At 39.6% G+C, this 15474-nt stretch overlaps 1 protein-coding gene across 1 annotated transcript in view; it reads right to left on the bottom strand.

Moving 5' to 3' along the window:
• The window catches only part of pdgfd (platelet derived growth factor d), a 288085-nt gene extending 276747 nt beyond the window's left edge, over nt 1-11338 (bottom strand). The window contains exon 1 of the mRNA XM_034167741.1: nt 10867-11338. Coding sequence (XP_034023632.1) covers nt 10867-10958 — 92 coding nt within the window. The 5' untranslated portion in view covers nt 10959-11338. The remainder of the gene's footprint in view (nt 1-10866) is intronic.
• Nucleotides 11339-15474: the final 4136 nt, after the last annotated feature.

Genomic DNA, 15474 nt, shown 5'->3' with positions numbered 1-15474 from the left:
GACTTCAATGAAAATAAATACTTGTTTTATAAAAAGTAATAAAAAGTACCTCTTTCTTGACCTCATATTTAACTGTTGACAGCACTGTAACAGTAAAACTTGCAATTTCGGACCTACATTGTTTATAAATGTAACTATTAAATTCATTCTAGCATTTTTCTAACATTTAAATTCTCTCTAAATATTTTACTTGTCGAAATTAATATTATTTTAAGTAGTATTAGTAGTTGTAGTAAAAAAAGGCTTCAAAACTGGACCTTTAATCTAGGGGTGTTGTGAGGGGGGCACATCCCTCCCCCACGCCCCCATTCCATCTGGATTCGCCCCTACTTTGGCGTTTGAGCACAAAGAATGGATAACATTTATTTATGCAGAAAACGTGACCAGATTTACAGGTAAGAAAGTTTTATTGTGTTTTCACATCATGTGGTCCTCAGAAAGAGAGTTTAGGTGCATTTAAGTGGAAAATAGTGTTAGTTGTTGACGCGTCGCGGAGGATCAGCTGTTTTAACGTGCAGATATGGAGCGGCTCAGCTCAGCTCTAAATAAAGGAGTAAAAAAAGTATAAAAATGTCTTTGTAAAGCTCAGTGCAGGTGTCCTGATCACCGTGCTTTAAGAGGAGATGACGAGTCGAGCAGCTGCAAAAAACCAATCAATCAATCAATCAATTTTTTTATATAGCGCCAAATCACAACAAACAGTTGCCCCAAGGCGCTTTATATTGTAAGGCAAGGCCATACAATAATTATGTAAAACCCCAACGTTCAAAACGACCCCCTGTGAGCAAGCACTTGGCTACAGTGGGAAGGAAAAACTCCCTTTTAACAGGAAGAAACCTCCAGCAGAACCAGGCTCAGGGAGGGGCAGTCTTCTGCTGGGACTGGTTGGGGCTGAGGGAGAGAACCAGGAAAAAGACATGCTGTGGAGGGGAGCAGAGATCGATCACTAATGATTAAATGCAGAGTGGTGCATACAGAGCAAAAAGAGAAAGAAACAGTGCATCATGGGAACCCCCCAGCAGTCTACGTCTATAGCAGCATAACTAAGGGATGGTTCAGGGTCACCTGATCCAGCCCTAACTATAAGATTTAGCAAAAAGGAAAGTTTTAAGCCTAATCTTAAAAGTAGAGAGGGTGTCTGTCTCCCTGATCTGAATTGGGAGCTGGTTCCACAGGAGAGGAGCCTGAAAGCTGAAGGCTCTGCCTCCCATTCTACTCTTACAAACCCTAGGAACTACAAGTAAGCCTGCAGTCTGAGAGCGAAGTGCTCTATTGGGGTGATATGGTACTACGAGGTCCCTAAGATAAGATGGGACCTGATTATTCAAAACCTTATAAGTAAGAAGAAGAATTTTAAATTCTATTCTAGAATTAACAGGAAGCCAATGAAGAGAGGCCAATATGGGTGAGATATGCTCTCTCCTTCTAGTCCCCGTCAGTACTCTAGCTGCAGCATTTTGAATTAACTGAAGGCTTTTTAGGGAACTTTTAGGACAACCTGATAATAATGAATTACAATAGTCCAGCCTAGAGGAAATAAATGCATGAATTAGTTTTTCAGCATCACTCTGAGACAGGACCTTTCTGATTTTAGAGATATTGCGTAAATGCAAAAAAGCAGTCCTACATATTTGTTTAATATGTGCTTTGAATGACATATCCTGATCAAAAATGACTCCAAGATTTCTCACAGTATTACTAGAGGTCAGGGTAATGCCATCCAGAGTAAGGATCTGGTTAGACACCATGTTTCTAAGATTTGTGGGGCCAAGTACAATAACTTCAGTTTTATCTGAGTTTAAAAGCAGGAAATTAGAGGTCATCCATGTCTTTATGTCTGTAAGACAATCCTGCAGTTTAGCTAATTGGTGTGTGTCCTCTGGCTTCATGGATAGATAAAGCTGGGTATCATCTGCGTAACAATGAAAATTTAAGCAATACCGTCTAATAATACTGCCTAAGGGAAGCATGTATAAAGTGAATAAAATTGGTCCTAGCACAGAACCTTGTGGAACTCCATAATTAACTTTAGTCTGTGAAGAAGATTCCCCATTTACATGAACAAATTGTAATCTATTAGACAAATATGATTCAAACCACCGCAGCGCAGTGCCTTTAATACCTATGGCATGCTCTAATCTCTGTAATAAAATTTTATGGTCAACAGTATCAAAAGCAGCACTGAGGTCTAACAGAACAAGCACAGAGATGAGTCCACTGTCCGAGGCCATAAGAAGATCATTTGTAACCTTCACTAATGCTGTTTCTGTACTATGATGAATTCTAAAACCTGACTGAAACTCTTCAAATAGACCATTCCTCTGCAGATGATCAGTTAGCTGTTTTACAACTACCCTTTCAAGAATTTTTGAGAGAAAAGGAAGGTTGGAGATTGGCCTATAATTAGCTAAGATAGCTGGGTCAAGTGATGGCTTTTTAAGTAATGGTTTAATTACTGCCACCTTAAAAGCCTGTGGTACATAGCCAACTAACAAAGATAGATTGATCATATTTAAGATCGAAGCATTAAATAATGGTAAGGCTTCCTTGAGCAGCCTGGTAGGAATGGGGTCTAATAAACATGTTGATGGTTTGGATGAAGTAACTAATGAAAATAACTCAGACAGAACAATCGGAGAGAAAGAGTCTAACCAAATACCGGCATCACTGAAAGCAGCCAAAGATAACGATACGTCTTTGGGATGGTTATGAGTAATTTTTTCTCTAATAGTTAAAATTTTGTTAGCAAAGAAAGTCATGAAGTCATTACTAGTTAAAGTTAATGGAATACTCAGCTCAATAGAGCTCTGACTCTTTGTCAGCCTGGCTACAGTGCTGAAAAGAAACCTGGGGTTGTTCTTATTTTCTTCAATTAGTGATGAGTAGAAAGATGTCCTAGCTTTACGGAGGGCTTTTTTATAGAGCAACAGACTCTTTTTCCAGGCTAAGTGAAGATCTTCTAAATTAGTGAGATGCCATTTCCTCTCCAACTTACGGGTTATCTGCTTTAAGCTACGAGTTTGTGAGTTATACCACGGAGTCAGACACTTCTGATTTAAAGCTCTCTTTTTCAGAGGAGCTACAGCATCCAAAGTTGTCTTCAATGAGGATGTAAAACTACTGACGAGATACTCTATCTCCCTTACAGAGTTTAGGTAGCTACTCTGCACTGTGTTGGTATATGGCATTAGAGAACATAAAGAAGGAATCATATCCTTAAACCTAGTTACAGCGCTTTCTGAAAGACTTCTAGTGTAATGAAACTTATTCCCCACTGCTGGGTAGTCCATCAGAGTAAATGTAAATGTTATTAAGAAATGATCAGACAGAAGGGAGTTTTCAGGGAATACTGTTAAGTCTTCTATTTCCATACCATAAGTCAGAACAAGATCTAAGATATGATTAAAGTGGTGGGTGGACTCATTTACTTTTTGAGCAAAGCCAATAGAGTCTAATAATAGATTAAATGCAGTGTTGAGGCTGTCATTCTCAGCATCTGTGTGGATGTTAAAATCGCCCACTATAATTATCTTATCTGAGCTAAGCACTAAGTCAGACAAAAGGTCTGAAAATTCACAGAGAAACTCACAGTAACGACCAGGTGGACGATAGATAATAACAAATAAAACTGGTTTTTGGGACTTCCAATTTGGATGGACAAGACTAAGAGACAAGCTTTCAAATGAATTAAAGCTCTGTCTGGGTTTTGGATTAATTAATAAGCTGGAATGGAAGATTGCTGCTAATCCTCCGCCCCGGCCCGTGCTACGAGCATTCTGACAGTTAGTGTGACTCGGGGGTGTTGACTCATTTAAACTAACATATTCATCCTGCTGTAACCAGGTTTCTGTAAGGCAGAATAAATCAATATGTTGATCAATTATTATATCTTTTACCAACAGGGACTTAGAAGAGAGAGACCTAATGTTTAATAGACCACATTTAACTGTTTTAGTCTGTGGTGCAGTAGAAGGTGCTATATTATTTTTTCTTTTTGAATTTTTATGCTTAAATAGATTTTTGCTGGTTATTGGTAGTCTGGGAGCAGGCACCGTCTCTACGGGGATGGGGTAATGAGGGGACGGCAGGGGGAGAGAAGCTGCAGAGAGGTGTGTAAGACTACAACTCTGCTTCCTGGTCCCAACCCTGGATAGTCACGGTTTGGAGGATTTAAGAAAATTGGCCAGATTTCTAGAAATGAGAGCTGCTCCATCCAAAGTGGGATGGATGCCATCTCTCCTAACAAGACCAGCTTTTCATCCAAACCGTGGATGAAAAGCTCACAGCTCACTTAAAGTGGGCAGTTCAGTCGAACCCCGACCTCCTGCCCACAGACCAAGTTTAATGCTGCTATCGACCCACAATGAAAAATAATAGTAATGCACAGTGACTTGGAGAAGTAACTTTAATCTGATTACTGATTTGGAAAGATTAACGCGTTAGATTGCTCGTTACTAAAAAAAGTGGTCAGATTAGAGTAACGCGTTACTAAGTAACGCGTTACCGGCATCACTGTTTATGACAATGATGGAGCATTAAACTGGGTGGCGGAATGTGATGTAATCAATGTTGATTTGATTGATTGATTGTATTTAACAAGCATACATGTACCAAAATAAATATACAAAGGCGGGGTGACACAAAAAGGTCTAGAGACTATTTCCAATGTGGACTCTCAGCAAATTAAAATACACATTTCTCTTCACTTCCATACAACTAAAGAAAAAAATCAATATTATGTTGTACGTAAATCAAAACATAAAGCAATGCTAAAATACCCTCGGCTGTATGAGCACAATTTGGTATGAACCAAAAAAACTGCAATTTATAATTTGCAGTTGTTTAATTAATTATTAAGATCCTATTATGTTACGTACAGTTCGGACATGTTCAATAAAGCCCATCTATCAACCAATCAATCAAAAACAATATTTATGTTTTAACAGCATCTGCAGGAGCCCTTGCGTGTGTGCACATATGAGTGGAAGTTATGTAAATAAAGGAATATTTGTAGATCACACTGTGCATTTACAAGTATTAATAATGAGACAAATTTAACTCCATAGGAAGTTAGCTTTGAGTTAGCAGAAGTTAGCATGCACGCTAACATCTGCAAATTGTCTTGTAAATAAGTTCAGAGGTGTTTATTAGGTTCCAAAAACAGCTTTTTCAGTTTTAGAAGTGTTGATTTCTCACTAGCTTTTACATAATATATGAGAAAACCAAAAACAAAGCAAAGTTAGCAGCTAGTGACACCAGAAAGTGACGTCACCATGCTAACATCTGCGAGACCATACCATACCATAAAACTAGCTACAGAATGTGACTTTTAAACCTCTTAAAATACCTCTTGAAATAGGTCAAGGTTAGCCACGCTGAACTTGTCCAAGGTCTGTGTCCCACAGAGGTGTCAAATCCAGCTTCAGAAAGTAAAAGTCCAGCCACATATTTGTTCCATCTTCCCAATAAACCAGCTGATTGTAATTAGTTCAGCTCTTCAGGCAGGTGGATGAGCTAATTACTGAGATCACCTGTTTTAGGTGCACAGATAGAAACAACACATGGGAGGGTTATTACTTTCTGAAACTGTATTTGACACCTCTGGTGTCCCAAGAATGTTCCCTGTCAATTTGAAGACTGTGGCAGTAATACACTGAAAAAAAAATGATACTTTGGATCAACTTAAAAAAATGATATAATTTGTTACAGCTAATTTTTTTTTTAGTTTTTCACAATGTATATTTATGACTTGGTAAAGTGATTCCAGCAGATTTAAACTGGAAGCCACAATTTTCCATTAGACCAATGTACATAAGTACTTTGAATGAAGTGCACTGTGTTTCACTTTTATGCTAAGCACAGACAGACGGAAGAACAGACGAAAAGCCTTTGAAATACCCGATGGCCATATTTGATGGCCTCGAGTAAAAATTTCAATTCATAGAAGAAGCAAAAATAAATTTATGTAGACAACTGACAGTATCTAAGACATGACAACCACATAGGAAACCACAAGCAATAGCAACAATATCTAATTACCAACTGGGCTGCAGTTTTAAACTTATCAAGAATAAAGACTAATTGAGAAACTCATTAAAAATTAAACAAACAAGGATTTAAAAGATTTAAAATCCAGTTAATTTAAAACTAGAAACATTTGAGAGCATTTAAGCATTTGAATGTTGCATCATTCAAATGTTTTAAATCCATAACCGGTTGTCTGTTGACTTTTTTTTTTGACTTGATTTAACAGTACAGCAACAGACAAGATTCAGCAGGGACTGGTTATCTGATTCATGATGCTGCAGAAAAAGACAGTCTCTCCGCACCTGGTGGCACCAGTGGATGACAATGCTTTACCAGAGCAACAGCCAAGAATTGGGCAACTCGGAGTACACCGGAGTTGTTAAAATTTTATATGTTTATACCCTGCTGACCGTGGCATAACTTGACCCAACTGATCAGATTTTCACCAAACTGGAACGGGACTCATCTCATCCAGGATGAATTATAATTCATTATTTATTATCCATGGCAGCTATAGATCTTTTTTTTTTTGGGGGGGGGGCGCAATATCACCTGTCATCACATGTCATAGCAGGAAACATTTTACACACACACACACACACACACACACACACACACACACACACACACACACACACACACACACACACACACACACACACACACACACACACACACACACACACACACACATATATATGCATACATACATACATCCATACAGTGGATCTGTAAAACTATTCACAGCATTTCACTTTTGACACATTTTGTTAGGTTACAGCATTATTCCAAAATGGAGTAATTTTTTTTCCCCTCAAAATTCTACTCACAACACCCCATAATGACAACATGAAATAAATTTTTGCAAATGTATTAAAAACAAAAAAAACTAAGTAATCACATATACATAAGTCTTCTCACTGTCTTGATGCACCTTTGGCAGCAACTACAGCCTCAAGTCTTCTTGAATATGATGCCACAAGCTTGGCGCACCTATCTATGGGCAGTTTTGCCCATCCCTCTTTGCAGCACCATCAGGTTAGATGTCTGTTCACAGCCATTTTCAGATCTCTCCAGAGATGTTCAAACAGATTGAGGTCTGGGCTCTGGCTGGGACACTCAAGGACAATCACAGAGTTGTCCTGAAGCCACTCCTTTGATATCTTGGCTGTGTGCTCAGGGTCATTGTCCTACTGAAAGATGAACCGTTGCCCCAGTCTGAGGTCAAGAGTGCTCTGGAGCAGGTTTTCATCCAGGATGTCTCTGTACATTGCTGCATTCATCTTTCCCTCAATCCTGAGTAGTCTCCCAGTTCCTGCTGCTGAAAAAATGAAAAAACATCCCCACAGCATGATGCTGTCACCACCATGCTTCACTGTACGGATGGTGCCCGGTTTCCTCCAAACATGATCCCTGGCATTCACGCCAAAGAATTCAATATTTGTCTCATCAGACCAGAGAATTTTGTTTCTCATGATGTGAGATTCCTTCAGGTGCCTTTTGTCAAACTCCAGGTAGGCTGCCATGTGTCGTTTACTAAGGAGTGTCTTCCGTCTGGCCACTCTACCATACAGGCCTGATTGGTGGATTGCTGCAGAGATGGTTTTCCTTCTGGAAAGTTCTCTTCTCTCCAAAAATGAATGCTGGAGCTCTGACAGAGTGACCATTGGGTTCTTGGTCACCTCCCTGACTAAGACCCTTCACCCCCAATCGCTAAGTTTAGATGGACGTTCAGCTCTCGGAAGAGTCCTGGTGGATCTAAACGTCTTCCATTTACAGATGATGGGGCCACTGTGCTCATTGCGAGCTTCAAAGAAGCAGAAATGTTTCTGTATCCCTCCCCAGATTTGTGCCTTGAGACAATCCTGTCTCAGAGGTCTGGCTTTTGCTCTGATATGCACTGTCAACTGTGGGACCTTATTTGTAGAAGGGTGTGTGTGCCTTTCCAAATCATGTGCAATCAACTGCATCTACCCCAGGTGGACTCCAATTAAACTGCAGAAACATCTCAAGGATGATCAGTGGAAACAGGAAGCACCTGAGCTCAATTTTGAGATTTGTGGCAAAGGTTTTGAATACTTATGTACATATGATTGCTTAGTGTTTTTATTTTTAATACATTTGCAAATGTCTAAAAAAAAACTGTGTTTCACATTGTCATTATGGGGTATTGTGTGTAAATGTTTGAGGAAAAAATATTTTCACCAATTTTGCAATAAGGCTGTAACATAAATTGTGGAAAAAGTGAAGCGCAGTGAATACAACTGACAGTTGTAAGGGATCGGCAATTGTCAGTAAAGTATACCTTCAATGATGTTCTTTAGTTTATAGTACGGGCACGTAGTGCAAATGTATAAGATAGCGCCACAAATTCTTTCTTCCGCTTTCCAAATTTTTGCAGCCCGGTTTCTAGAAAATTTCTTTCAAAATGATGGCATTCCAGCGCTCAGAATTTTCAATATTTACATTGCTTATAATGTGCTAAAGACGCGTGGTGAACTTTGACTCAGCCCACCATGCATCACGTGTGCTGAGATGCTGAACTGGCTTAATGAACGTGGCCTTCCTAGCTATAATTTGTGTTGGTTGTTGCTACCGGCATTATTCCACCAGCTGCTGTGCTCAAACAGGTCTGATCACTGCCAAACTCTGTCAAGGAATGCATTATTACCATGGTATTCCGGACGGGGTATTTTCAAGTTAAAATTTTGTGCCACTGTCAAGTGCAGGCCAATGTCTTCCTGTTACGTATCTCCAAGGCATTTTTGCCGGCATGATTGTTTTGGTCTTGCTAAAATCTTGCTGATTTTTAAATGATTTAAAGTCTGTATTGTCCTAAGCTTCTTATATTTTGTATAATACATTTTATTGGTACTCGGTAGATCAGAAATTTGACCATAGCCAGCCATGCTAATTAGTTATTCCAGATCTTTTAAAAGTAATCTTCCTCTTTGAAGAGGTAAACATCGTGGTGGATGTAATCTGAAACCCAATGAAAATCTGATAATACTGGATACATTTTTGAACTATTATTTTTGAATAACTTGATATGGAATTAAAGTAGACCTCCCAATGTGGCAACATGTGTGATAAAATGGAACATGTGTAGGATGGGAAATGAGTGTGAGAGTTTTTAATCTTTTGGTGAATGTAAACTTACGTCCTCAACTGTGTCATACAATGTTACTTGTTGTCTTCGTAATCCACATTTGGAATGACTAAATTATGAACATTTATTTCCACAGTGTTCAATGAAATGCAGTAAAAGTACAACTTGACACAAAACTGCAATATTGTACAGTAGTGTTCAGAATAATAGTAGTGCCATGTGACTAAAAAGATTAATCCAGGTTTTGAGTATATTTCTTATTGTTACATGGGAAACAAGGTACCAGTAGATTCAGTAGATTCTCACAAATCCAACAAGACCAAGCATTCATGCTATGCACACTCTTAAGGCTATGAAATTGGGCTATTAGTAAAAAAAAGTGGTTCACAATAATAGTAGTGTGGCATTCAGTCAGTGAGTTCGTCGATTTTGTGGAACAAACAGGTGTGAATCAGGTGTCCCCTATTTAAGGATGAAGCCAGCACCTGTTGAACATACTTTTATACTTTTCTCTTTGAAAGCCTGAGGAAAATGGGACATTCAAGACATTGTTCAGAAGAACAGCATAGTTTGATTAAAAAGTTGATTGGAGAGGGGAAAACTTATACGCAGGTGCAAAAAATTATAGGCTGTTCACCTACAATGATCTCCAATGCTTTAAAATGGACAAAAAAAACCAGAGACACGCGGAAGAAAACGGAAAACAACCCTCAAAATGGATAGACGAATAACCAGAATGGCAAAGGCTCACCCATTGATCAGCTCCAGGATGATCAAAGACAGTCTGGAGTTACCTGTAAGTGCTGTGACAGATAGAAGATGCCTGTGTGAAGCTAATTTATTTGCAAGAATCCCCCGCAAAGTCCCTCTGTTAAATAAAAGACATGTGCAGAAGAGGTTACAATTTGCCAAAGAACACATCAACTGGCCTAAAGAGAAATGGAGGAATATTTTGTGGACTGATGAGAGTAAAACTGTTCTTTTTGGGTCCAAGGGCCGCAGACAGTTTGTGAGACAACCCCCAAACTCTGAATTCAAGCCACAGTTCACAGTAAAGACAGTGAAGCATGGTGGTGCAAGCATCATGATATGGGCATGTTTCTCCTACTATGGTGTTGGGCCTATATATCGCATACCAGGTATCATAGATCAGTTTGGATATGTCAAAATACTTGAAGAGGTCATGTTGCCTTATGCTGAAGAGGACATGCCCTTGAAATCGGTGTTTCAACAAGACAATGACCCCAAGCACACTAGTAAACAAGCAAAATCTTGGTTCCAAACCAACAAAATTAATGCCTCGCAGATGTGAAGAAATCATGAAAAACTGTGGTTATACAACTAAATACTAGTATAGTGATTCACAGGATTGCTAAAAAAAACAGTTTGAACATAATAGTTTTGAGTTTGCAGCGTCAACAGCAGATGCTACTATTATTGTGAACACCCCCATTTTCTACTTTTTTTTTTTACTAATAGCCCAATTTCATAGCCTTAAGTGTGTGCATATCATGAATGCTTGGTCTTGTTGGATTTGTGAGAATCTACTGAATCTACTGGTACCTTGTTTCCCATGTGACAGTAAGAAATATACTCAAAACCTGGATTAATCTTTTTAGTCACATAGCATTACTATTCTGAACACTACTGTATGTCTATATTACTTCAAATCAGCGGCCTTTAAATTTAGTCACAACTCCAAGAGTTGTGGAATGAAGAAAAGAGCTCACCGTCTCTCCTGATGTTGCCTTTGAAGACTTTGACTGTGGACACTTGAGACGTGTCTGTCCCTGAAGAAGTCCCCAACAGTAAAAAAGTCCATATGTGGAAAAGTAGTCGGCTCATTGTAACCACAAACTGCAACACTTCACAAAAAAACACGTCCTGATGTCTTCGTCCACACACTTTAAACAGCAACTTTGCTGTCTGTCTCTTCTCCCACTTGGTTCTTCTGTGTCCAGATGTTGTTGTGAGACAAACCGACAGTGAAACTGTGTGCTGATCATATATGTGCGTGTTCACGGTCACACATCAGACTGCAGGCGTCCAACGTCTTATCACTGGAAATCATTTCTACTCAGACAAATAACCCGAATAGTTCTGTCACTAAGTTACTGTGTGTGTGTGAGAGAGAGAGAGAGAGAGAGAGAGAGAGAGAGAGAGAGAGGGGGGGGGGGGGGAGCAGGAGAAGGAGACGGAGAGATAGATGGAGTGTGACAGAGACAGAGGAAGAGAGAGACAGAAGGAGAGGGAGAAGAAGAGCAGAAAGAGTGGGCTGAAGACAGACTAAGAACAGGGGAGAGAGAAAGAATACAGTAAGCGAGGGAAGGAGAGGAAGAGACAGTGGGGTGGAGAGAGAATAGAGAGAGACAGCAGAGAGAGAAAGGAAGAATGGGGAGAGACAGGAAAAACAGAAGGAGAGGGGCAAGAGAGTGAGAGAAGCAGACGACGGGGGCAGGGAAAACTGAGCAGGGAAGAATGAATAGAAAGAGAGAGAGCGAGACAGCAAAGCAGAGAGAGAGGAAGAATGGGGTGAGACAGGAAAAACAGAGGGTGAGATGGTGGGGAAGAGAGAGGGAGAAGAGAGAGAGGGTCAAATACAGAGAGGGACACAGAGAGTGAGACAGTGGGGGGCACAGTGCCACCTGTAGCTCCCCCTTCCCCCAATCTTCACCTCCATCAGCGTAAAAACACTGATTTCACCTTTGTTATTTCATCACTCGACCTCACGATCACCAGCATGGGAAGCAGGTGTTCTAAGAGGTGAAAACATCTACCGGCATCGGCGAGTGATGTTGAGTCACTGCACACTGCCACCTGCTGGCCACTGTTACCCATTTTGCTCATAACATGAATTGAACCAGTCAGAAGGTCAGCTGTGATTCCCTCTGAGTTGAGGTGCACCAGGCACATAGCGCCCTAATATTGAGAAAATGAGCGCAAGTGAGAGGTTTTATGGTGAGTGAACAGATCTGCACCAACCAATCAGAGCTCATCGGAAGACACCACCCACCAAAGCTTCCGGAGTTGAACGAGGAAATGCGAAGAATTGTGTTTTTTTCATCAACATTTCCATTTTATTTCATTTAGTTGTTTTCTGTTTGGTTTCATTGCAAATACAAGCAGGGTGTAAGTGCAGCGTGCACCTGCTAATGTAGGATACATCTGAATATCTGAAATAACTTACCCTGAACTTTGGAAATGGCATTATCTGGTCTATGGAGCAACCCTGTCTGCTGCCAAATGACACTAAAGCACACCCCATTTTTAGAGCAACGCACTACCACAGGTTGACTTAGTATGATGTGATCACAGGGTGGGAAAAACCAAAGGAGCTTGAGGTGGAAATGACCAACAATGCTCGTGTTACACTGTGTGCTACTTAGCCCCAGGTTGAAGATCAGGCCTCATATTATGTGCCTTGGCAATGCTACAAGCACACCAATAGCAAGCACTCCCTCCATTTTGTCAGCACCCTTTCCCTCCACCACCACTACAAACTTTTAATTCGACTGTCCATGTCACACAAGGTTATATGCTGTGCCATACATATATTTTAATCTGTTTTTTTTCTTCCAATTATAAAAATTACCTTCTCTTTTCTTCGCCAAATAGATTATCTTCCTCAGATCACATCTATATACATAAAGGGCTACATCTGTCTGTCTGTCTGTCTGTCTGTCCGGGATAAACTCCAAAACTATAATATGTATCCCTAAAAATGATATATATTCTGAATCCTCGTAACATGGGGAACACACTGGTACCATTTTTTAAAAAGCTGAACTGAAAATTACCCCCAAAATAGCCATTTATGTAAGACCATACAGTGTTGTACCATGTGCTTTTCATGCTGCCACTTCTGTCTGTTTTTCTGTCTGTCCGGGATAAACTCCCAAACTATAATATGTAGCCCTAAAAACTATATATAGTCTGAATCCTTATGACATGGGGAACACACTGGTACCATTTTTTTAAAAGCTGAACTAAAAATTACCCCCAAAAGCCAGCTGTGTATATGGCCAGGCAGATTCAAATTTCCAGCCCTGTATATGTGTTGGCCATCTCTGTTTATTTAATCCCTTTCTACAGCACACTCAGCACAGCACAGCACAGCCACAGCACACTCAGCAAAACAACAACATGCTTAGGCTGAGGCTGTGGGTATGACCAGGCAGCTTCAAATTTCCAGTCCTGTATATGTGTTGGCCATCTCTGTTTATTTAACCCCTTCCTTCAGCTACTTTATGTTCTCAGCTGTTAAGCACCTGACTGTCCTGTACAACCCAGTTTTTCTTCCTGACTGAATACATTCATTTTGTGTGTAAAACTGCAATGTCAAAACAGTGAAATACACCACTACCTCAATTTTGATTCATTGATATTTACATTTACTGTTACCTACCTTTTGTGTGTAATTTTGTTATAAATTTGATTGCAAAACAAAGACTGCATGAAGGACTTCAAATGTGTTTGTCTTTTAACCAAATATTTCCACTTAGTTTGGGAAGTCCACCTCTTATAGTTCTGCAGGACAAACTTTAGCCCATTAACTATTATATTTATAAGACATCAGCATTACAAAAACAAATGTTGGGCAATTGTTTTGATTAAAATAATTGGCATTTGGCTTATGTCTGAAACAGGTTAACCCGGGCAGTGCCGGGTACCCCAGCTAGTTGGACGTAAATTGTCACAACTTGTCTGACTTGAAGTAAGCTGACACGATAACATTTGCTCAGGATTCTAATCAATCAATCAATCAATCAATCAATTTTTTTATATAGCGCCAAATCACAATGAGAAATGAGAAAATAGTGAAATGATTTGCAAGAAGTCTCCATATGGCTTTATGTAAGCTGAAGGCACATGATTTCAAACAGGCAGTAAATCTCAGAGCGAAGTAACCACTGTTCCAAAATGTCAGGGCTTTAACGTAAAACAAAGAAACCATTTCTCCACATCCAAGTACATGGATGTGATTCTAATTTAAGATATGTATCCTCAAGGCACATGCACATGTATTACTTCTGCTGAGGAGGCTCTTTCTTTCACCTCCCTTTGTTGGTTGGTTTGTCATCAGAAGTAAGTCCTATATATGACTTGAGGCTCGTTGTTTCGAGTGGTTATCTCCAAATTCCATAGCATCAAGCGAATGAGAGTCTCCCACTTCTCCTGGATGGGTTGCCAATCTGACACAGATTATTTCCCGGGCCGAGATCGGTTCCCATTTACAGTTGGGTGGACTGACACCATGTAGATTAAGCAGTGGTGGGCACAGTTCATCTAATTCAATAACCCATAATTATCAAAGCTAATGTTTTTGCTAGTGGATTAGCTTTTCAGATAAGTTTTAAAACCATCATCGGACCAATTATCTTCCGATAAATTTAGTTCTGATAACTTTCAGTCCAATAACATTTTTTCTGCTGGTAAAGTGAGCAAAGTTAACGGTCAAAAACGTTTGTAAACCCTAAAATCAAACATTTTAGTCTATCTGTTGTGTGTTTGTGGCAAACTGGCTGCCTGACGCTTACTGATGACATCATCATTAACCACAAAACGTGATTGGCCGGTCCATGTAGGGAGCATTGTGGGTAGTGTAGTTCAGGTTCACTTTGGACATTACAGTGAGTGTTATCGTCTGCTCGACACAAAAAGAAAACAGACTAATTTTAACATTATTTAATTTTATTTCTTTGCGGCTGATGGTATAATTTAATCACCAAGACTGGGGGAGAGGAGCTCTCATGGCGCAGCTGTGTACAGAGGGAAGGGCTTTTCTTCACTGTTTAGAGACTGTTTTGGATAAAAAAAAAAGGATGCTTTATGTGGATTATTTCTTCAGATGAATCCTACTGAAACTAACAGGGAAGAATTTATATTTACTACGTGTCTTTTATTCTGCCAATCAATGCATTAATGGACGTATTTCGGTTGTTTAAGCCGCAGGGTTAAAAGCGTGTGAAAAAGCAGCAGCTTTTAGTTTGTAAATAACAGTGCATCTAATACCGAGATAAACTGTGACTTCTAATACTGTATTTTACTGCTTTTGAAAGATGATGACAGTGGTTGGGGTTTTATTTTTTATCCATTAATTTTTCGTGCGTTCTTGTGTGTTTGTGATCCTTTAATTTTACCCAGCAGCCCATGCAGCGGTTAAAGTGAAACTGGTTTATCAGAAGCTGACAATGTAATCTGATGTGGCCGCGTCCGAATCAATACTAAAAGTTTTTGGTTATCTGTAATAAAGAAAATTTTTTTTTAGCAGTTTATCCGTTTAGCATCATTAAAGATAACTTTTCAGTTATCAGATTAATGGTTATCGAAGCTAACTT

Source organism: Thalassophryne amazonica, chromosome 4 (genome assembly GCF_902500255.1).
Source record: "Thalassophryne amazonica chromosome 4, fThaAma1.1, whole genome shotgun sequence".
Classification (NCBI taxonomy): Eukaryota; Metazoa; Chordata; class Actinopteri; order Batrachoidiformes; family Batrachoididae; genus Thalassophryne; species Thalassophryne amazonica.
Note: the sequence above shows the minus strand (reverse complement) of the source record. Positions and strands in the feature narration are given on the sequence as shown.